General features: G+C 33.6%; 2 protein-coding genes across 3 annotated transcripts; one reads left to right on the top strand and one right to left on the bottom strand.

Annotated features, from left to right (window-relative positions):
• The first annotated feature begins 3,207 nt into the window (after positions 1–3,207).
• Positions 3,208–6,222, top strand: LOC126713465 (cypmaclein). 2 transcript variants are annotated; one of them, XM_050413216.1, is made up of 4 exons: positions 3,208–3,389; positions 3,482–3,550; positions 3,882–3,939; positions 5,808–6,222. In XM_050413216.1, exons 1-4 carry the CDS (start codon positions 3,345–3,347, stop codon positions 5,987–5,989), a joined length of 354 nt encoding a protein of 117 aa, XP_050269173.1. In that variant the 5' UTR covers positions 3,208–3,344; the 3' UTR covers positions 5,990–6,222. The 2 variants fall into 2 exon arrangements, with proteins under 2 accessions (XP_050269173.1, XP_050269174.1); XM_050413217.1 differs by having other exon boundaries at positions 3,224–3,389; positions 3,482–3,532.
• A 4,924-nt stretch (positions 6,223–11,146) lies between these two features.
• Positions 11,147–17,086, bottom strand: LOC126713466 (uncharacterized). The gene is made up of 3 exons (XM_050413218.1): positions 16,933–17,086; positions 14,666–14,736; positions 11,147–11,850 (listed from the first exon to the last, which is right to left on the bottom strand). Exons 2-3 carry the CDS (start codon positions 14,732–14,734, stop codon positions 11,266–11,268), a joined length of 654 nt encoding a protein of 217 aa, XP_050269175.1. The 5' UTR covers positions 14,735–14,736; positions 16,933–17,086; the 3' UTR covers positions 11,147–11,265.
• Positions 17,087–23,567: the final 6,481 nt, after the last annotated feature.

Raw genomic sequence — 23,567 nt, forward strand, 5'->3', positions numbered from 1 at the left:
CAAATTGGATGAGTCAAAATTCACTGTACGTTTCACGCACAATTTTCTTGTATTGTCTTTTTGTTTTTGTTTGTTTGTTTGTTTGTATTTTTTTTTTTAATGCATAATTTTAAAGCTAGCAATAATTTTTTACCTAAGATTAGGGGTGTCAATTCAGGTTAGCGTGTCGGGTTCATGTCGTGTCAAGGTAGGAGTATTCAACTAAATGGCTCAACCCTAACCCGACCCGTTTAATAATCGTGTCATGATTCTTCAACCCTAACCCGACATGTTAATAAGGCGGGTTGACCTGACCCAACCCATTTAACACGCTTAATAAACGAGTCGTGTTGGGTTGACACGAATGTAACACAATCCATTTCAACCAGCATAATATTAAATATAACATCCATCTAGAAATAATTTTTTTTACATCCCAAAAAGCAGTGCATACACTTCAAGTCTTCAACTCACATTCAAAATAATATAGTTTAACAAAAATATAATATTCATCTAGAAAATAAGTTCTTTACACTCTAAAAGAAGTGCATACACTTCAACCCAAATTCAAAATAACTAAGTTTAACAAAAATAAAATAACATAGTTAAAAAATAATAATATCCTTGGAACTCGTCAAATACTAAGTATCAATATTTAAAGAATTTGAGTAAACAGTAAACTAATCCTGACTATGACCACGATTATCATCCATAGATTATTTGTTGATGTTCAAATTCATAACATCTTCCACAAGCTCATCCAATTTTATTTGTGCAAGTTCTATACCAAAAAAAAAAGTATTAGTAGTTCTAGGGTCTGTAAAGTTTCAATTTCCTATTATATCTCTTGTAAATTTTTGTAATTACTCACTTTTCTTTTTAAATTTAAAATATATGTTGGATATAAAAGGTATTTGACAAATCTAAAATAAAATAAATATTTATTTGTTAAATGAGTTAAACAAGTTGTATTAAGTGGGTCATTTTGGGTTGACACAAATAAATTGACGTGTTAAATGTGTCTATTGCGGGTTATGCGGGTTGACCCACTTATGACACGTTTCTTATCGTGTCGCTTTTGAGTTGACCCGTTTATGACCCAAACCCATTAAGGTCCAACCCTAACCCGCAAAAACCCGTGTCGAGTTCGTATCGTGTTCGCGGGTTGGGTTGAACATTGACACCCCTACCTAAGATTCGTTGTGAAAATGTTGTGGACGTAAAAATTAAATAATAAAATATCAAATTGGGACCTACCACAGCTAGAAATAAAAAATATTACGAAAATGTTGTGACGTTTTGTTATATTCCTAAACTTCTTTTTTGTGTGACATTTTGTTTTGTTCCTAGGTTTCTTTTTTTGTTTAGTCAAATTTAGTAAGCCAAAACTCATTGTTTTAGGCACAATTTTCTTCAATTGGCCTTTTATTTTATTTTTAAATACACGGTTAAAAGTGGTTAGCCCAATTTAAAACCAGTAGCAATTTACCACCTAAGATTTATTATAAAAATATTGTGGACGTAACATTACTCTAAAATAAAATAATAAAATATCATACTAGGACCCACCATAGCTAAAAATAAAGGTATTGTAAAAATATCGTGACGTGTTGTTGTGTTTCTAGACTTCTTTTTTGGTTTATTCAATTTGTTGAACTAAAATTCATTGTTTAATGCATAATTTTTTTAGGTTGATTTTTTTTTTACACATTGTTTCAATTTAAAAAAAAAAAAAAAAAAAAAAAAAAAACACACACACACACACACACACACATATTGTTTTACACACACATAACACACACACACAAATTGACGAAGTATAACACTTTCTTCCTTTATGTTCGGGGGAGTTGCATTCCCTCCTAAAGTAAAGTTGAATAATTTCATCATTTATATTTTGTAAATGAGCATATCTCCCTATTGTTTATCTCTTAGTTAAACCCTAACAAAATCTTATAATTCCTAAAATATTCCATTGTGCAATGCCTAATATACCCCTACTAAATTTTAATGTCCCAAAAAATTTCTTTGTGTATTTTGAATTTTATGTAGTAGACTGATAGTCATGCTTGGAAAGTTAGAATGATGATATATGGTGTTCTATTTGTTACCTAGAGAACACTAATTTATTAGGTTTAAATCTTCTACACTTATAATTTTATCTAATAAAAACTTTGATGACATATGTCTTTTGTTATTTTGTTCTTATTTTAATTTATTTTCCTACTTAAAAGTGTATTCCTTAAAAATAAGTAAGTTAAACACTGTAGTTAAACTCATAAAATAAGATAATAAAGAATGAAATATGAATAACAAAATCTTCATTGTAGATGATTGCAAATATTTAATTTAATGAAGATCTTCAAAAAAATTGTAGCATATATTATCATTCATTGCGAAAATTTAAATATTGTAGAAAGATGATGACATTCATTATCATTCTTTGTAACATTTTTTTGGTGTGTAGATATTACATTTAGTAAATAAGTTCTAAGAAATTATCATAATACATAAATATTGAAATAATTATTTTAAATTTAAATACATGATTTCATACTTTTTTTTTTTTTTTTTTTAATCTATATTACTTACTTTATTAAAGGACTAACACGTGCCTTGCACGTGCAACGAACACTAGGAATGGTACAAACTACAAAGGCACAGCGTGAAATGATCCCTTTCTTGGCAGATTTCCAATGCTTTTATGAGTTGGTGAAATTTGACTCCTCCCAACAACCTACCCTACTGCTCTCTGATTCACATGCTAACTAAAAGCCTAAAACAAGACAAGGCCATGACCCACGAGCATTATAGCCCTAACTATTGAGGGGACCACCTTGCCTCTATCGCCCTACTCTTGTCCATGCACTGCAAGCATTAACAGCTGTACTCACAGTCTCACACTATAGCAAAAGATAAAAGGAATAAAACATAATATTTTCACAATAAATTACATACGATCAAATGTTAAAGATGGGAAAAGCCTAGATTCTTGTGCACTAAATTTGATAGGATGACATTTAACCTAATCAAACTAGTTAACAATAGATAAAAAAGTGATATATGCGATTGGTAAAATTATTAAATTATTATTGTTTTAATTTTTATTGTGAAATTGTTGTAAAAATTTCGCTAATAAAGCACGATCTATAGTAATAGTAAAAGGAACAAAAGTAATAGAGAAGCTTCCAAAGAACATTTCCCTGAGCACTCAACTCAAAGGCTGTGACTTTGCTCTAATCTTTGCATGTGAATCGTAAAAGAGACAGGTGAAAAAAGCATCCAAAAAAATAACCATATATAATGCCTCTTTGTCCTTGACTTATTCTCATCATACTTATCAAGTTATCATCCGAGTCCTAAAGATGAAGCTCTTCATCATTTTCGCCATTGTCATCCTCCTCTTACAGGTACATATCGCGATTAAAGATGGTCTCATAATGTAGAAAATTAATGTTTTATCTAACTTTATTTTGTAAATTGGTGTACCTTTAATTTCCAGGTTCTTGCAGAGGCTTCATCATATAGTAATGCAGCAAATACTCTGGCTAATGTGAGTCTCTCTACCTATGTATGTTCCATTTTCTATATCAAATATGCTTCGGTTGCCAAGATGTTTTGTGATCTTACAATAATGATTTAAAATCCAAATAAATATAAGATGTCTAGCAAGACTGAACAAACCATTATTTAAAAATTCAATGAAGCAAATTGCATTTGATATTTGAGACTAATAGGAAAAGTTCTATAATTCCTTGGGTTTTCTGAGTGTGTGTGTGCCATTAATTTTCTTTAATTTTATTCCATGTTTTTGTGTTAATCAATCACTGCATAAATTGACAGTATAAAAATTTGAATTTGAACCTGGGGGCTCACTTTTGTCATGTCACTTTTGGATTCAGATGGATGAAGGGGAAAACGAACTAGCGCTTCACAGTAAACATAAACCCCAGAAAATCAGTAAGTTTTACTTTGCTAGACCTGAAATTCATTAATCATTCCCTTCCAATTTTTTTTTTTTTTTTTTTTCATTTAGTTATTGCTAAAAATATTACAAATTTTACTACATAACATTTACAAATTAATGTGGTAATAATCAATGTGATTGGTTAATGTCAACAACATAATAAATATCATAATTATTTTTTTGTTATTGATGACACATCAATTTTGTAAAGATAGTGTAATAAAATTTGTAGTATCCTTTAAAGTACACATTATTATTATTTTTTTTACTTTTTCTTTTTTGATAAATATGATATGATAGAATTTAACTTATGCGGTCTATTCCATTATAATTGTTCTTTATCATTAGACCCAAAACACCAATTAATTTTTTATGTATACAGAGTTCAACCATAAATTTTTTATTCAAAATATTTTATAATTGAACTAACTAAGATCCTCAAATCCATAGTTGAAAAGGGTTATTTGATTTGGATAGGTTAATGTCCTAAATTGGAATCCTCGGAAAATACAAAACATGGCTCCTTTAAGAATGTCATAAAAAATAAAAATAAAAATAAAAATTCTGGGACAGGGATTACTACGATCCTGGTAATTTCCATTTTCTACTATTGTTCAACTCTAACCCCTGCTTACTAAAGCAAAAAAGTCAATCAGCCGTGATTAATTATAAAATCACATCATTGGAGGCCGTGGCCAACGCACTATGCCACTATGTAGTAGTATATCAACTAGAAGGATTCACGTGCCTTGCTTGCTAGTTACTGAATAGACCGATTCTAAAAATAAAAAAATAACAATTTACTGATTAGACCGGCACAAAAGTAATTTTTCTTCTTAATTGATATTTTTATCTTATGCGCAATTAACAGAGTCACATTGGCTTCTCCAAAAAAAAAAAAAAAAAAAAAAAAAAAAAAAAAAAAAAACAGAGTCACATTGAATAAGTATAAAAATTGTTTCTTATAAAAAAAGAATTGTATAAAAATTTTCAAGAAGTAACTGATATTTTTTTTAATATTATCTATGAAGACATTTGGGATTTTTAAATCTCTTCTCCTCTAATAATTGAATTATCAAAATTAACGATAACAGTATTGATCAATTAACTATATTTTAATTATAATTTTATGAATGTCTTTAAATTATTAGACTTCTCTTTTAAAATATACACTGTTAAAAAAAATTATTTATAAATTTTAATTGAGATTTATGATATCATAAATATAACTACTTTTTGTGTTCATTTGTCTAAGTATACATACTAATTTTAGTAATTTACTGGTTATACCTGAAAGATATGAAGCTTCAATACTTTGTTCATATTTTTATCAATTTGGTTGGTTTAGGGATTACTTGAATCTTATTGGAGGTTTTGGGCATATTTTGATTATTTTGTAGGTTCAAAGGTATTTTAGTCATTTTGAGAATTATTTGATTATTTTTGCACATTTTTGGGTATGTTGATATGTTTGAAGGTTTTTAGGGTATTTTTGTTATTTTAGAAGTTTTGAGGGTATTTTGAAGGTTAAATGTAGCATTTTTGAAGCTATAAGGGTCTTTTGATAATTTTGAAAAAGAGTTTCAAACCCTAACTTATGGGTTATCAAAGCATTCAAATAATAATATGAAAATTCTAAATTTCGAATCCTCCCATGTATAAAATGAACCAAATAAGAAATTTTAAAATTGTTAGGTTTAGATTCAAGGAATTCCAAAACCATTGATTTAAAACCAAATCCAAGTATCCAAATATAACTTTAGAGTATTGATATTTCTAGTTTTCTACCATCCATAATGAAGTAATTTTCACCATCTTTTGATAAAAAATTGAAATTAATTTTTCATTTTCGGTGATTTAGATTGTAATTATGCATGCTCAAGGAGGTGCAAAAAGGCATCAAGAAAGAACAGGTGCACTAGAGCATGCAAAAGTTGTTGCATGAGATGCCATTGTGTTCCACCTGGTACCTATGGCAACAAGAACGCTTGCCCATGTTATGCTCGCCTCAAAACCCATGGAAACAAGCTCAAGTGCCCTTGAACTATCCACGAGAGAAAGGGAGAATTGGACATTCAAAATACATTTTGAGTACAATACTTTCATTGTTATTATGTACTTTTATTATTGTTATTATGTAAAGAATATATGTTGAGACCGATCGAGTCAGCGATGATGCCAATCTAGCTTAATAAGTGCATTCTATACTTTCTTAATTTACTTGATATTTTTGTTGGTAATGTTGGAATGCTAATAGAATTATTTACTTTCTTTAATTGGTTCAAAATCACCTAGCATAACAATTTATTTTTAGGTTAGATGAACATTAACTCAGTTGTCAAAACCAGATTTTGAAACAAGTTATAATTTTGTGTTTGTGTCAAATTTAATTTTGTTAATTCTTGTACCAACTACCAAGTGGCCCTTTCATAATATTCAACAAGAAAATCCAGAGGACCGTCTTACTCATCATGTTTAAATCACCTCTTCATCACTATGTTAATGTACGTAAGCATGAGTTACAAATAAATATAAATTGTTGGATATGGAAGAAAGACAATCATTTCCTTTGTGTGAGGGAGAGAATAGATGAAAAGTTACTTACAAAAACAGAAAAAAGAACGTATGAAAAGTATGCACTGAAATCACACATACCATAATACCATTCAATTAGCTCTAGTAAACACGACTGAGCATACACATGATTGTATAAATTGATAAGCACACAGTAAAGGAGGACCGAGAACACAAACTTATGTTTTGATGTTTCTCTAGGACCTCTCAACACTTTAATATAACATTTAATTTTTTTTTTTTTTTTTTTTTTTTTTTTTTTTTTTTTTTTTTTTTTTTTGTTTATTGTGACATTACATTGTATCTTTTTAAGGACACTTGCGTCTACCACCATGAGTCTTCATGTGCCAATAGCAAGGGCATTTTTCATAGTTCCCAGAAGTCCCCGGAGGCACGCAATGGCACCTTTGGCAGCACGTATTGCACGCCCTTATGCACATCTTCTGCCGAGACGACTTGCTGCATCTGTAACCACACCTAGCTCCGCAGTCTGGGTATTCATAGAACACATAATATATAAGGAAAAATATTATTTCACACTTTTCATAGTATTATTTCCAATTGGCAATGTTAAGAGTGCACCAAGAAAAGTTATTTCTAAATGCACCTTAAATTTAGCTTGTAATGAGTAGTCTAGTGACTAGTGAATATGGTGTCCCAATGCGAAAATGAAATTGAGGTTCAAGTTGGACCGGAAATATTTGTCTAATTCCTATTTGGGTACAAAATTAGAGGTTGAAAACTTTTGAATGGTCTAAAAAAAATATTATGAAAAAACAGATGGGTAAAATATAAAGGTCCAACAATGATATTAAAGGGTTCGTAGAAAAAGAAAATTGATATGTGAACTATGATAGCACTTCCTACCCCTTATACATACGTGTAACACTAAAGTTAGGCTTCTTATCATTATTCCAACTTCTAAGTTAATTGATCAATTCTCACATCTGCTAATTCTGACCAAACTTTTGCCATTTTTGAGATTTAAGTTGATTTCTCAAACAAAATATCAAATTTTCTTTCTCGTGAGCAAAAAGATTATATATTGATAGACCTTTTTTTTTTGAGAAGATATATATTGATAGACTAAATGACTGAATTTATCATTGTTAAGATTGCATAATATAGACAAAAGTCTTGTAGTTCAATGATATACTCATATACACTTACTTATGTGGCCAGCTTCAACCATGAACTGTGGTCCGCCAAAGATCTCCCACTGAATTTTTTTTGAAAAGAAGTATCAATAACAGTCACAATCAAAATTTTGTACCCAAAAAAAAAGAACTATTCTAATTCTTTCTAGTGCTATAATAATAGGTACACGTGTTTTATCAAAACAATCCAGCAGGAGTGCATGACTACCAAAGATAAAATTGAAAGATAAATTTTAGATAGATACAGGTTTTTTTAGATTATGAAAATTGTTATGATATATCCCATACATGAATGCTTTAAAGTTTAAACAATCACCTCAGGCATCAGGACAAAGAAGAGAATTGTCAAAACAAGAGCAATGTTAGTGCGAGCCATTTCCTGCCTCCTTAGAAGTTAGAACAAGAGAAACACAAAAGTTGTGGAGAGAGGGAGAGGTAAGGTGCTTGTGGATTCTAAAGCTAGCATAAACTGTCTTTATAAAGACAAGGTGTTCTGTTTAATGATTTATTTTTATGTGTCATCAAAATGACATTCCCAACGAACTTCCGTGTACCACTTCATAGTTCATACTGTAATCTCTGTATCATCTCAAGCTTCAAGCAGTTCCAATTAATTGCCTTGACCTTTTCTCCATTTGGTTAAGTTATAATTGTCTTGACTTGGTAAATTCTAACTATAAATTCCTTTTGGCAATGGGCTATAGGCTAATTGCACGACCAAACCTATAAGCTATGAAGTATATCCGGTCCAATCCCCAACCCCCTTACCAAGGGGAAAAACAAAAAAAAGATATTTAAAACAGAAATTGTATTTTTCTATTAAAAAAAAAGAAAAAGAAAAAGATATGAATTTGGATTGAATTCAGAGCTCCTATGTACTATACACGACACAAATACAACAAACGTCCTAAAATAATCACGTATTGGTTGTGTATCCCATAAGAAGCCTTATCCAAATTGTAGGTATTGATCTCAAATGAAAAATCTAATATAACCTCTTATCTGTTAATAGTACTACTGTTTTCCTTTTTTATTTCTAGTTTGCAATTGATCCTTGAAGTAAATTATCCAAACTTGGTGGCACCATTGCCGCGTAGCTTAGCGTAGGTGAATAACAATGCTTTACATTTAGAAGTTCATAACTAAATTAATCTCTTTTCACTTTTATTTTGTTCTAGAAAGTAACTCTGTTTTTTTTTTTCCTAAGAAAATACACTGGTATGTAAGATAAGTACCAAATTGGTTACAACTGAAGTGCAGTTTTACATTCTCATAAAAAAAAAAAAAACAAAAGGTGCTGCTTTCCGTTCTACATCACTTAACAAGTCAAGAACAAAAAAACTAAAACAGTTTCAAAAAAAAGAACAGCAAGGTTCCAAAAGATTGCCACCCATGACCTAATGTTGTTTTATAGATATACATGGCCTACTGTTCCTCGCCAATTCTTAGCGAGTTGCATCTCGTAATCAGAAGCCAAAATAATATACCAGGCGGAGATCAAAATATTTTTTTAGTAAGAAATTAATTTAATAACTAAAGAGGGAAAAGAAAGAAAGAAAACTAGAAAGAAAGAAAACTAAAAAGAAAGAAAAGAGAGTCTGAGAAAGAGAGAGCCGTTGGGTGCAAGCTGGCATAACAGGACAAGGCAAATCTGTGGGTCCCATAAGTTGAATGAAATTACCATATTGCCATCATAACTCAGTTTCCATAACTTGAAAACACTTAAAAGTTGTTTTTAGTTTTGCTAACTCATCACTAAAAAATCAGAGAATTGAGTGATGTAAAAAAAAACTGAAAACAAATCCAAACACACCCTTCTGCCGTGAGACCCACTAGTTTTGAGTTATGGGTGATAAAAACAGAGTGATGGGTGATGGAAAATGTACGGCATCGTGGTACCCAGATCCATTTGGGCCTTGAATTCTGACCCAGCAATGTGGCCCTAGTCTCTTTTTACCCAAAACCCCAGTCCGAATCCACACAAATTGCAGGCCAAGTTTTGTCACCTTGTCCTTGCTCGGCAAACTGTTCTTGAACAATAAAGAAAGAATAATGTCCAAACACACCATCCTTCGCATACCCAGCAATGCCTAAGGAAACACCGCTCCCGGGCATGTCTACTGGAGTGGGAACCAAGTTCTAAGGCCACTTTCACCACATTCCACTCCCACCTAACCGTCCACTTACGACTAATGATATTGAACCTCCCATTGCACTAATTATGACAGTAATCATGATCTCTCCACTAATTTAGAGCTATAAATATGAGAAGTTGGGTGAAGAAAATGGTTGTTGAAATGTTCTCAAGGAAACAGAGAATAGAGAGAAAAGAGTGATTCAGATAGAGAGAGAGAGGGAGAGAGAGAGGCAACTTCACTGAGTCTCTATGCCAAGAACAACCCAAAGTAGGAAATCCTAAACTCATAACTTATAGAAATAGAATTATGAGATATGAAAATTGATGATCCAAACAACCTCTTAACTTCTATCATTGAAACCCATTTGTCAGGCTAGATTGAGCCCTTCGTGGACAACCCATTATTCAATGAATCTACTGTTGTAGCCCATAGTCATAGGAAAGCTTGCCAGCCATTGCCGTTTCTAATCTCTGATAATACTATCCCCAACCGAAGGGTTAAGATTAGCTCTCTTTTTTTCTTTTCTCTTTTTCTTTTTCTTTTTTTTCTTTTTTTGGTTGTTGTTGTGGTGAGAAAGGGGTTTAGATTAGCTTTAGAGCTACCATTTATATTTAATGAATTAATTGATTTGTATATATAAAAAAAAAGTCCGCGAAACCCAATTGGGGTTGGATGTCCAGCATTAATATGTCAAAAAAGCTTTAGGACTTGTTGAAGTAGCAACTTGTGTGTGGTAGAAATAAAAGTAATATTAGTAAGTCTTTTGTAAAATTAATTATCCATCATTCACAACATATCATTTCAGTAAGTTGTGAAAAAATTTATCTCTGTATCAAAGTTGTAATATTAATTTTTTTATGGCCACAGACTTTGTCACAACTAGATGACACGGATGCAATTGTAATTGATTAACTATCATTAGAAAATAATAACGCACTCTGCTATATTATTTGTGGTGGTGCCTAGATTGATAGATAATCATTTTGATCCATTGGCGTTGCCAATTTCTAAGAATGCTTCCCCCTCCAGCCCTTCTTGGTTTACCTATAACATTTTCATAGTTGTTAGCCCTTCTTCTTTTTTAAATAAAAAATATAAAAAGGTGGAATCCTGAGAGCAAGTTTCTACTGTTGCGAGTTAAACTCTCGTGTTAGATGGTCCCGCCAATCCTGGTACTAATGCATCCCACACAACTTGAACTTAAGCACTAAAGCAAAGCGGACAAGGTGCTTAACTACTGGACTTTCACCCCTAGGTCCAGAAGTTGGTGGGTATTACTATGTTTTCAAACCCGCCTACTCAGTGTAACCATAGGTAGTTAAAATGAACCGTATAGACATTAATCATTGAATATATATATTTGAATTTATAAATCAATCAACCGTAATATGAAATTAAGAACATTAACATGCTCCTATTGTACACAGACAAAAACATATATAATTAACAGCTAAAACCGAACCCAACATCGAGTGCATTTTGCCATACAATCTCCCTTGCAATCGACATTATAACCCAACACTTTTGGATTTCGAAGAAGAAGGCTACGGAGTGATTTCTCCTTTATTCCCCATTCCTTTTCTAACACCTGCACATTGGTTTTCAGATCATGTTCAAGACTACATCCAAGAACTTCAGGAAACTTTTTGAGCAACTTGCAGATATCATCATTGGCAAGGCTTAAACCCCTAAGATAGTCCAATATTCCATTTACAATTTCGAATTTTGGTACTTCTCTTTGACGTTCCTCACCCCAGTAAGGTGAATGAAATTGGCCAAATGCTTTTCCAAGTATCTTGTCTTCCTCCTCAACACTGAAATTAAATGCAGATAGAGCTTGCCTGCATGCTTCCCATGCCTTCCTATCTTCATCACTCAATGTTAAATTTTCAATTTGTGCGGTTGAACGTATTTCCCATTTCTTAGAAGAGAAATTGGTGGACCAAGCTCCTCTGAGCACATCTGGTGGAAGACCATTAGAGAAGTTCACATTTAACAGCACGATATTTGGTGTAGATGTTGCAAGATCAGGAGGCTGCAATGAGAAATTGCAGATCATATTTTTTAGATTCAATAGTTAACATATATAATAAAATAAATGAAGATAAACTCATAACTTGAATATTTACAAGCTTACAATCTAGAATGTTATTAAAAGGAAGGTCCAATATTTAAGCAGGAAAACTTGATAAACATAAAGAGTACCTAAAATTTATTCTCTCAATTAACAAGTATGATTTGAATGTCATATTATTTTATGCATCTTTTAGGAATTAGTTTTCTACAAAACTTCTTTTACTGTGTGTGATTGGTTATTATTTGAGGCTAGCTTTGCAATCATGGGTTCATTACTTTTAAATTTTTTGGTTTCATAAGTACATTACTTTTTAAATGTTACAAAGTCCAACTGTTCATTACTGCATGGAAAGCTTAGTTGTTGCAATTCCTACTATAACTGTCCCAATACAAGTGTCACTCAAAACTAGCTAGACTTCAAAACCTAGTCCATTAACCCTTCATGAGTGACAAAATCCACATAATTGTTCTCTTTTCCTTGGTTTAGAAGGGGGTTCCACAGGAATACTACTTGATCCTATTAGTTGCACAGCAATCCCTTGAAACCACCATCTGTGTTAAAGGGATTCAATCTCAAGTGTCTTGATATGACAACATCAGATTTTGAGAAACTATGCAAGTTCACTTCCATAAGGTTATCGATATACAGACGTCATATAGAAATCAAGTTCACATAGAATTAAAAAAGAGTATGTATTGCTACCTTTTAAAAAAAAAAATAATAATAATAATAATAATGAGTACTTATTGCTATCTTCTAAGAAGTCTATATACCTCACCATTTAGCAACATTATTGATAAAAGCTAAAAAGTAAATTAGGACTATACCAAATGGTCTAATTTTATTTTGTTTTGTTGCTTAGATGGATATTCATAACACTAACTGCCCGTTTGGATGGAGGGGAGAAGGAGGAGGAGTGGAGGGGAGTAGAGTAGAGTTGGCTAAAAATAAACTAATTTTGGACTAAATCTACTCTACTCTATTCTACTCCCCCTCCCTCCCCCTCAATCCAAGCAAACCATAAGGTAAGTGAAGCTGAATATTCTCAAATTTATGAAACTAGATAGATATTAAAATAACGGCCTAATTAGAATTTTATCTTTCTTTTTTTAGGGAATATAGGTAAAATATAGATGTTCATCTTTCATATGGTTTCATCTGTTATCAGGTTCTGTTTTAAATGATAAAGAACTTTCTTTTCCTTCAAACAAATTAGTTTCACTAATGTCTTCATCCTACCATTGGAGCTCCAATATAAACCCCAGCTCACTTCACAGATTCTTCAGCCTTGAACTGAAGTATCAAACAAAAAGTTGAAAAGTTCCAGATTTGGGGAAAAAACAGTGCTTATTTAAAAAGCATGCCAAAAACCACCTACTCCAGGCTATCAAACAATGCAAAAGAAGATAACCGACTCCCCATCATGCTTTCATATAAACCACAAGTTGCAACATATTGTTTCCTATTGATCAGATCATTTGCTTTTAAGTTCCTAACGCTGCAAAGTGTCCAGAAAACACCATGTAAAAACATAATGCCAAACATTCTGCCAAAAAAGACCCCTCTGCTTGACCTAACCCAAAAGAGTCCCATGCTCCAGTGTAGCTGTCTCATGCATCGCAAAGAGAACTCTAAAGCAAGCATCTACTGAAAGTCTGACTCCCTTTTTTCAATCTGGCACTACTCCTAATTGATAAAGGGTTCAAATGTCTGTCCTCCAGGTCCCCTATAACTTCACATCATTGCCCCCCTCATCTAAAGCTATACCAATCACCTCATGAAATACTTCTTTACCAAAAAAACTCCCCACTCCCATCTCCCAACCTAAAAGGAAAAATCTCCTGTACTTCCCAACAAGAAGTCCTTTTTTTTTTAGAACACTCGTTCCTAAAAGTTTTCCACAGACTCAGCCCAAACGTGTTCATAACAGGCCCAGTGCACCAACCTTGTAACAGTTCAAATCCAGAGTTTATTACTTCTTTCTTATTGAATATGTTCATTCAATGAACCATACACTTGTTCTCTTGATACTTTCTTGGGACTGTAAATCAAACCGCCATGAAACAGACTTCAATTTATCACTTAGACATAGGGACACAACTATTCAAAATCAGTAGATATTAGTCCAATCAAAACCAACTGGTAACCATATTGAATAAATAAGACTTTTGAATGGCTAAATAAAGACTGCATATGATTCAATACCTATGCCAAATTATGTATGGCTGAAAGGAGGCAAATGTAACCATTTATTTCTCCTAGCTCTCCTAAGAACCAAAACCTGCATTTACAAAACTCAATTCAGACTCTTAATCTGAACCCTAATTACCCTGTTGATGCATTGATCTCTAGCAGGTAGATGTAAAACTTGAGGAACAATTTGAAATATCAACAAGTACTTGGAATCCCAAAATAAAACCAGCCTGTCTGGTTTTGCACCTAATTTGAAAACACTAGACTAAAAACACAACCAATCCCTGAACCCTAAACAAGTGAACCATGCAGCCAGTAAGGCTATTTCATTTTCATATCAACAAAAGTATCCTATTCTAAAAACTAAATAAAAATAGAGTTCAGAGTGATGTAAAGATATTAAGCTGAACTTTTGTTGCTCATGCACATTTATGTCATAGGGCTAAGATTCCAATTTACTAACTTGATTACATGGTCAGGTTTTTCCATACACTACAGAGGCCATAGAAGAATTCATTTCAGTTTCATCAATTCAACATCCCTTAGAAGAAAAGGTATGAATTGGTATTTTGGTACTCACAGTAGAAAAGCAGTAGGGTGTTGCAGAACCAAAGGTCAAAAAAGGAGAAGCCAATGATTTCCCTAGCATCCCTGCCATGTCAGAAATTTAAATACATATCAGCTGACAAAGAAGGAACTATATTAATTGACTAAAGAAGGAAATAAAATCACAAAATTACAAAAGGTATAACGAGATTGGTAAATTATGATTATAGTTATCCACAAAGAAGTACTTGGCTTACAGACCCCAACACATTTAACTCAGCATCTGACCTTCATTGATTAAAAAACTTAATAACAAATTCTTTCTAATTGAGGAAAAATAAGGTATTTTCACCATTCATGCAGTAAGAATTGACCATGAGCCTTTTCTATTTCTCCAAATAGACTCTGGTGTGGACAACAAATACCTGTTGGACTAGATTGATGCTGATTGATTCCATTGGACTAGATTGATGCTAATTGATTGATAAACCTTAAGGATTTGATTTGATTTGATTTTTATTTTCAAATTTAAATATTTAATGAAATTTGATTAGGAGTTATTTCACTTCCATATTTGATGCAATTTGAGAGAACTGCTAAAAGGCACATTCTTGTGTATGTTTCACTTGAGTAATAAAACTTTTTCTAGAACCACTTAATGCTAACTCTGAGCAACCTTAGGCACTTAATGCAAACTCTGAGCAACCTTAGGTGCTGAAGCCTAAAGTCACCACTTGATGCTAACCCCAGGCAACTCTAGGTATTGGCTTCTAAAGGTTATATGTTTTTTTGTTCTTTTGTTTATTTACACACACATTCCCTTTGAGAGTTCCCTGTGCTACAGCAAACTCACTTGACTAAAATTTCCATTATTTGAAGTTCGAGAAATCTAATTTATTTTTCAAAGATTAGCCCTTAACTAATGAAATTTAAGAAGAGTTGTTGCAGAGGAACAACTCAAAATACTTTGACTATATAGAAATAAGAAAGTCCAAGCAAAACCCATTCATTACAAACTGTTAGGGATCATATTATTACCTAGTCCTACTGTTTTGGATCACAATATTATACCTATTCCTTTTATGAGGTCACCAAAAGACAGAAAAGAAAACAATTGATGATGGGTCAGTCAGAATGAAATCCTGCTAAAATCAAAATTCAACCCAAAAATGCTAAAATCCATCATTCTTAATTCATCAATGTGAAGCTTATTCAATGATTTTGTAAAAATAATAATAATAAAGAACTTAATTACAGAAAGATATAAAAAGCAGATCTCCGCTTTTCTATCAATTCTCTCTACAATTCTATCCACCAATAATCATTTTGAAATTTCCCACGAATATACTTCTACAGTCCCTATAACTCATAACAGCCCAACGTGTAGTGAGAGCAGCAGAGAGCACAATCCAAGTCTTCCCACATACTCTTCTTGACTAACAGCACAACATACAATGCAATATAACACATGATATTAGACTATGTCTCGCACCCGAATTTGAGTACGTGTCAAGCAAAATAGTAAAAACCCCAAGGGGTAGCATACTTGGTCATGGATAGCCCATCATGAACGCAAGGGTTATTGGTTCAAATCTCCCCTTACCTGTGGCCACTCACTCATTAAAAAAAAAAAAAAGAGCTAAACACCTAATCAAATTCCATTGTTAATGTAAGGAGGTGAGTTGGTCTTGGATATGAGCATAAACTAATTAGCCTGTCAGGGATGAAAGCCCCTAGATTACCCGGCAATTAGTTTTGGCGGGTGGGATCAGTTGCCCGTAAGTTTTACTGGCTAGAGGTAAGCCCAAAGGGCTGTTCTTTAGGAAGATTCCCTAGGTTATGAATAAAATAAAAAAACTGTAAGGAGGTGAGCATTTCAAAGGCATTCTCTGTGACACAACACAATATACCGAATACCAAAAGGTCCTTTTCTTTTATTTTTTTCAAATGGGATTCAATGCAAAATCTTAACATGATCATTCAGTTTACAAAGTACATCATCAAAGCAGATAATGAATTGGAAGAAACAAACAACTGTCTCACAACTTAATACTGAGCAACTCTAATTATGCAATGGCACACACACGAGTTGCAAACTTGCAATCGCACATTAGTTAAAAAACAATTCAGAAAGCAAACTAGTGGAACGGGATAAATTATAAGTAACTAATTGAGGTTTGAAAGACAAACCGCTTAGAATTAATATGAAAAAAAAAAAGAAAAAAAGAAAAGAAGAAGAAGCAAGAATTAGAGTTTGAGTTTGAGTTGGAATTGAACATAAAATTTTGGTGTGGTAAATACCTGAATACAAGGGTGATTCCTTGACTAATGCACAGAGAGGGAGAGAGAGAGAGAGAAATGCTAGTTCTTCCGGTGCAAGGGGTGGCAACGAAAAAGTGGGACCCCTAACCAAAAATATGTGCCACAGCCACAGTTAAGAGGGATCAGAAGGCAACCACCAGGATTTTTTTAGAAAATAACTATAAAATCTAAACAATATCATTAGTTAGCAAACGTTTCAAACTATTTTGGTTTATAACAACTCGAGTTTGGTGGAGTCGATTTGTGGGTTGTAAAATCGAGTTTAATATACTCGATTTTCCTTTTTTGCAGCAGATGATGCAGGGAAACGGCGCACAGAAATCGAGTTAAATAAACTCGATTTCTATGCATACAAACCGAGTCCAAAACACTTGGTTTTTACACATAGAAATCGAGTCCAACGGACTCGATTTCTGTGTATAAAAAACGAGTCTATTAGACTCGGTTTATATGTACAAAAACCGAGTCTAATAGACTCGGTTTTTCTACACAGAAATCAAGTCCTGGACTTGGTTTCTATTTTCTTTTGCCACACGTAGAACTCAACAAAACTCTCTCATTCCCTCCCACACTCACAGTGCGTCCATTCCATCTCGGTCTCAGCTCCGCTCTCTGATCCGGCTCCGTCGCTGTTCCGTCGCACTCCCTCTCTTCAACTCCATTATTGGCATTTCCAACCCAACTGTTAAATCCCGGAGTCCAGGAACCGCGCACGACACCCTTGGTGTCTCCACGACCGAATCCACTTTCTGCAGCACACGATTCATACTTAACAAAGCCATCAAAGAATTCCTTGTGCCATATACGTGCAAATCAACCTGACAGAACTTGTCGATCTCCTTGTCCAACTCTTGAAGCAGTAGTTCCACCACCGGATTTTCGAGCACTTGCGAACCAGCTTCTCTCCTTTCTTCATATGTTCGATCAAGGTCTCTGTTTCCACTTTTGGGAGTTCAAGTTGTTCGCTTAACCTTCTCCGTCGCCGTCGGCCCTCCATCTCGCTCCGTCTCAGTCTCAGCTCCGGTCTCTCACTCTCCGTCGCCGTCGCTGTCATAGAAACCGAGTCCATTGGACTCGGTTAGGCTACTGCAGTACTGAACGTAGGCGAGTATATTTGATTTTTTCCCTGCACCTTCTGATTTCTTTTTTTCTTCCCTGCACCTTCTGATTTCATTTTTTCTTGTTCTGATTTCATTTTTTCTTGTTCTTGAGTCTTCTGATCAATTGCAATTCATTTTTTCTTGTTCTTATTGAGTGTTGGAATGACTGGTTTTGTCAATTTTTCCCTACACCTTCTGATTCTTCAGTCAGGAACTAGTGGGTCTGCAGACAAAGAAACCGAGTTCAAAGGAGTCGGTTTCTAAGCCTGAAAAACAAGTTCATTGAACTCGGTTTTCAAGCCTGGAAATCGAGTTCAACGCTGTCGGTTTCCAAGCCTGGAAACCAAGTTCATTAAACTCGTTTTTCAGGCTTAGAAACCGACGGAGTTAAACTCGATTTCTGCCTACGTGGCCACTCCGCCAACCTCAGCTAAAAACCCAGAAATCGACCCTCCTTAACTCGAATTGCTAGAAACCAAAATAGTTTAAAACGTTTCCTAACTAATGATATTGTTTGGGTTTTGTTGTTATTTTCTAAAAAATCCCCAACCACCACTGTCCTCAAATAACTACCGTTGTGGTCAATAGGTTTGTTTGGCTGGAATTGGATCCTATACCCCCATGCAACCAGCGTTATCCTGAACCTCAGTTTAGGAATTAGGATATCAGGATTTTTTTTCAAAATAACTACAAAACCCAAACAATTTTATTAGTTGGTAACGTTTTCAAACTATTTAAGAAACTAACAACTCGAATTTATTGTACTCGATTTCAATATCATGCTGCAGCTGAAGTGGAAATTTGTCCACGTAGACATAGAACTCGAGTCAAACAGACTCGAGTTCAAACATCTAGAAATCGAGTCCATAGGACTTGATTTGGTTTTGCTTAAGCAACTGAGCAACTGTCTTGTTCTTCCTTTCCTTTTTTTACTTTCTCCAAATGTCGTCCCACTCTCCACTTCCAAGCCCCAAAAACCCATGAACAAATCAAATCCAAAACAAATCAAACCCATTCTCCACTCTAACATGTTCTTCTCCTCCACTGGAGTGGTGGCGAGAAACCACACGTCCGATCCAATTTCCATCGCCTGAAGCTTTTGCCGCCTGGGTTTGGTCAAAATTGGCACCTGGGTTGTTGGGTTTTGCATCGTTGCTTCTTTCTTCCATTGGAGCAGCGGCAAGAAACCACACGTCCAATCCGATTTCCATTGCCTAAAGCTTTTGCTGTCGGGGTTTGGTTAGAATCGACGCCTAGGTTGCTGGGTTTTGCATCGTTGCTTCTTTCTACTTCGTTGTTCATCTCTGCGTTTTGATCTTTGGTTGTTGATCTCTGCATTTTGATCTCTGGTTGTTGATCTCTGTGTGATAGAGGTTTTGCTGATCTCTGTGTTACTAAATCAAGTCTGTAGGGCTCGATTTCTATATGGCATACTCGTTTTCCAAGCCTACGTGGACAGATCCTCTAGCTTAGCTGCTGGTGCAACTAGGAAATTGAGTATGATGTACTCGATTTATAACCCAAAATCAATAGTAAAACACTCGATTTGTTAGATTCCAAGATAGTTTCAAACCTTGGCTAACTAATAAAATAGTTTGGCTTTTATAGTTATTTTCAAAAAAAATCCAGGATATCATGATAAACAATCATTTATAGGTATTTCAAATTGGGCAAAATTTAGCTACAATTTTACTTAATAAAATAAATATTACTACATATTTTGAAAATCTAACCGTTGAATTACATGTTTTTTATACTCTTAATACACATGTCAAATTTCATGTCATTCAGATACTATTTACTATGTGATATATGATGTTTCTTGGAAAATCAGTAGGTTGGATGATACGGGTTCCAATGATGTGTTGGACCTGAAAAAGAATTGACAAAAGTCAGAGGAGACCGGGGTGACCGGCCACAAATCCTCCAATGATGAAGTTAGTCTCTTTCTTCAGGAAATCTGAAATTTCAAAATTCTAGGAATATTTTCTAGAATGAACTTACCTTTCTTCATGGGAGTAAAAGTGTTTATATAGGTTGATGTAAGCGGTTATTCATCTCATAACTCTCCCTATTATTAAGGAGTCTGTAGGATTTGGAGTTAACTCCTGTAACTGTTGTGGGAGTTATATTTCTTGACTTCATTTTCCATAACTGTCGTTGGAAACAATTTGTGACAAAGAGGCTTAATTTCCTTTGTTAAAGTGTAGAGCTCGTCCGTCCAAATGCTTTTAAGGACGGACAAGCTTTTAAAGAAGCCTTGGACGAATGCTACGTGCTCTTGGTTCGCATTTGTTGGTCTTTCCTTGGATGGCCCTAATGGATGAGTATGGAGTTTATTTTCTGACACCATCAATATATAAGTTTATATTTTATGCACAATTTTAAATAATTTATTGATGACATAGCTATTGATATTTAATTTTCTAGAAATTTTGCAAGCATGAAGGATATAAGAAGAAGATATAATTCAATTGTGGATTTATAAAATTCACCTCTAATAAAAATATATTGAGTAAGGTTGTAACCTTAGACTATAATTATAAAATTCAGCTCTAATAAAAAGATATTGAGTAAGGTTGTAACCTTAGACTATAATTAATTTTGTAGCTAAACTTTATCCTTTCAAATTTATGGGGTCTATTCCATGTGACTGTTCCTGTCATCCGGCCAAGGAAACATTAATTAGTTTTTAGTAAAAATAGGTTTGAATCTCAAATATTTTATTCGAAATGGGTTGGGTTGGACAATTTTAGGTTCAATCTTGGCCGGTGCATGCTAGAAACTGGTAAAACTAAAATGGGTTTTGATGCTTACTTGGTCTTTGATGGGTTAGCTCTACTCGATATGATTATGACATTATAATTTTTGCCAAAAATCCAAAACTGACCCTTTAACTTTCAACCTTTTTTATTTCAGTCCCTTAACTTTCAGTTTATTATTTTAGTCCTTTAACTTTCAATTTTTGTCAATGTGGTATTTCGTTAAAACTCAGTTAGCTACTGCCATTAAGAATGCTGAAACAACGCCGTTTTGGCTTTTTTTTTTTTTTAATAATTTTTTAAAATTTAAAATTTTTATTTTTAATTTCAGAATTAAAAGAAAATAAAAAATCTAAAAAAAAAACATTTAAGGGGAATGACGTCATCGTTCCCCTTCCCTTGAAATCAAAACAAAGAACATGACACCCAAACCCTAACTGAGAAAATTTAGGGAAAACGGAAAGCTGGTCGATTTGAGAGAAAATGATTGAGTTTGTTTAAGAGAGAGAGAGAGACTGAATCAGTTTGAGAAAGAGACCGATTATGAGAGAGAGATCGAGATGAAGGTGGAGTTCTGATAAAGACCGATTTGTAGAGATTGAGAGATTGAGACCGAGATATTGAGATTGAGACTGATTTGGAGGCAATAGGTATTCAATCATTGTTCTTATCAGCTTTTAACTAAATATTTGTTTTGTTTTCATAGTTGAAAGATCAGGTATTAAAACTTACATTTATAGGAGTATCAAACGTTGAAAAATTCATAACTAGGATATGGTTTTGTTTAGTTGAGTTGTGTGGTGTTATTTTTAGCTCATAGGAAGCAATGTAGGAGGTGGCTTTGGAAAAACGACGACCTTCTCGGTCAAGAAATCCATCACCTTCTTGGTGTAGATTAGTCTATCTCGGTCTCAGTCTCTCTATCTCTCTCTACAAATCGGTCTTCATCTCGGTCTCTCTCTCAAACTCAGTCTCTTTCTCAACTTAGTCTCTCTCTCTCTCTCTCTCTCTCTCTCTCTCTCTCTCTCTCTCTCTCTCTCTCTCTCTCTCTCTCTCTCTCTCTCTCTCTCTCTCTCTCTCTCTCTCTCTCTCTCTCTCTCTCTCAAACCAACCCATTAACCCCAAATTTACACAATTAGAGATTTGACTGTCATACCATCGTGTTCTTTGTTTTGATTTTAGGGAAAGGGGAACGACCCCTTAATTATATATATATATATATATATATATATATTTTTTTTTTTTTCTTCAGATTTTTCTTATTTTCTTTTAATTCTGAAATTAAAAAAAGAGAGGCCAAAATGGTGTTGTTTCAGCACCTTTAATAGCAGCAGCTAACTAAGCTCTAACGAAATACCACATTGACAAAAATTGAAAATTAGAGGACTGAAATGACAAAACTAAAAATTAGAGGGCTAAAATGAAAAATACTGAAAGTTAGAAGGGCAGTTTTGGATTTTTGTCTAATTTTTTCCACAAATTGTTGGCCTTTGGGCTTTGGACAAACCCAAGTTTGCACTCCCGAGTCCTGAGTGTAGCCCATTAAGGATAAACCTGAACCCTAAGGTATTAGACTTATAGTGTGCTATTCTTTTAACTGGGTATAAAAAGAATGCACGCATTAATTTAGTTTTGATCATAATGTAGAGTAGAAAGTGAGTGGATCGATGACGACCAGAATTTTATTGGACCATGAATTTTTAAACAAGTTGAGACTGATAGTATGGTGGGTCAAACTCAAATGTTTGAATCATTTGTTTACTCTTTACGCCAACAGGTCATGATGGAAGACCATTGACATGCGGATAACAAATACATAATATATATTTATATATATTGTGAAGAGATCAACATGCGATCTATAGAATCATAGTTCTTTAGTGAATGATGATACAAGTTTCTTTTAAACATTATGAATATAGTTCAGTGGTGGCCCTCCAAGAAAAATCATTCTATAGCTCCAGTGAAGAAAGAGTGAATTTTTAAGACACATAGAACCTCAAGAGAGCCATTATCCTTTGTAGCTATCTGGTGTAGTTTCATGTAACCACCTGGAGTCAAGACGAGATCATGAGACCTAAGTATTAAAATTTAGAAGTTTTTAATTTTTTATTACAATGAGTATAGACACATCTCTCCTTCTTCTTTCTTTTTTTTTTTTTTTTTTTCTTTTTTTCCCTCCCAGAACTTATGTGTCATATTGTAATTGGTGCATAAATAAAAATGATGTCAAGTATACATCCATATAAGAGTTATATTGCTCAAATCACAATTTATCATTTTAACATATTGTTAAGACTATTTTGATTAAAGTTGTGTTGAAGATTAAGATGACAAACAATTCAAAAAAAGAAGATGAAGAAAAAATATAAAGCACTTATATCATTGGGATTCTAAACTTCTTAGGTAACTTTACAATTTCTAATATCCTATGGAGGGATAAGAAGTGAGATCAATGGATGAAAACCAAGTTTGAATGGAAATTTATCAAAAGTCATAAGGTCAGGTGTTTGGGACATTCAACAAGATAGTCATGTTAGCCACATAAAATGATCCTTGCATAAGCAGTATATCGATTAAAAGGAGAGTTGGTTGGAGTGATACGTCAAAAATATAATTTCAATTAATGACATTCAATGAGATAGTCATGTTAGCCACATAAAATGATCCTTGCGTAAGCAGCAGTAACGATTAAAATGAGAGTTAGTTGGAGTGATACGCCTAAAATATAATTTCAATTAATGACATTTCC

The sequence above is a fragment of the Quercus robur genome, chromosome 2 (assembly GCF_932294415.1).
Source record: "Quercus robur chromosome 2, dhQueRobu3.1, whole genome shotgun sequence".
Taxonomy (NCBI): Eukaryota; Viridiplantae; Streptophyta; class Magnoliopsida; order Fagales; family Fagaceae; genus Quercus; species Quercus robur.

What these genes read in the sequence shown, in the direction of transcription:
- LOC126713465 (XM_050413216.1), top strand. Translation starts at nt 3,345, where the DNA reads ATGAAGCTCTTCATCATTTTCGCCATTGTCATCCTCCTCTTACAG. An exon ending in TTGTCATCCTCCTCTTACAG is followed by an intron (nt 3,390 to 3,481) that starts GTACATATCGCG and finishes TTTAATTTCCAG; the next exon opens with GTTCTTGCAGAGGCTTCATC. An exon ending in ATGTGAGTCTCTCTACCTAT is followed by an intron (nt 3,551 to 3,881) that starts GTATGTTCCATT and finishes TTTTGGATTCAG; the next exon opens with ATGGATGAAGGGGAAAACGA.
- LOC126713466 (XM_050413218.1), bottom strand. Translation starts at nt 14,734, where the DNA reads ATGCTAGGGAAATCATTGGCTTCTCCTTTTTTGACCTTTGGTTCTGCA. An exon ending in CACCCTACTGCTTTTCTACT is followed by an intron (nt 11,851 to 14,665) that starts GTGAGTACCAAA and finishes TTCTCATTGCAG; the next exon opens with CCTCCTGATCTTGCAACATC.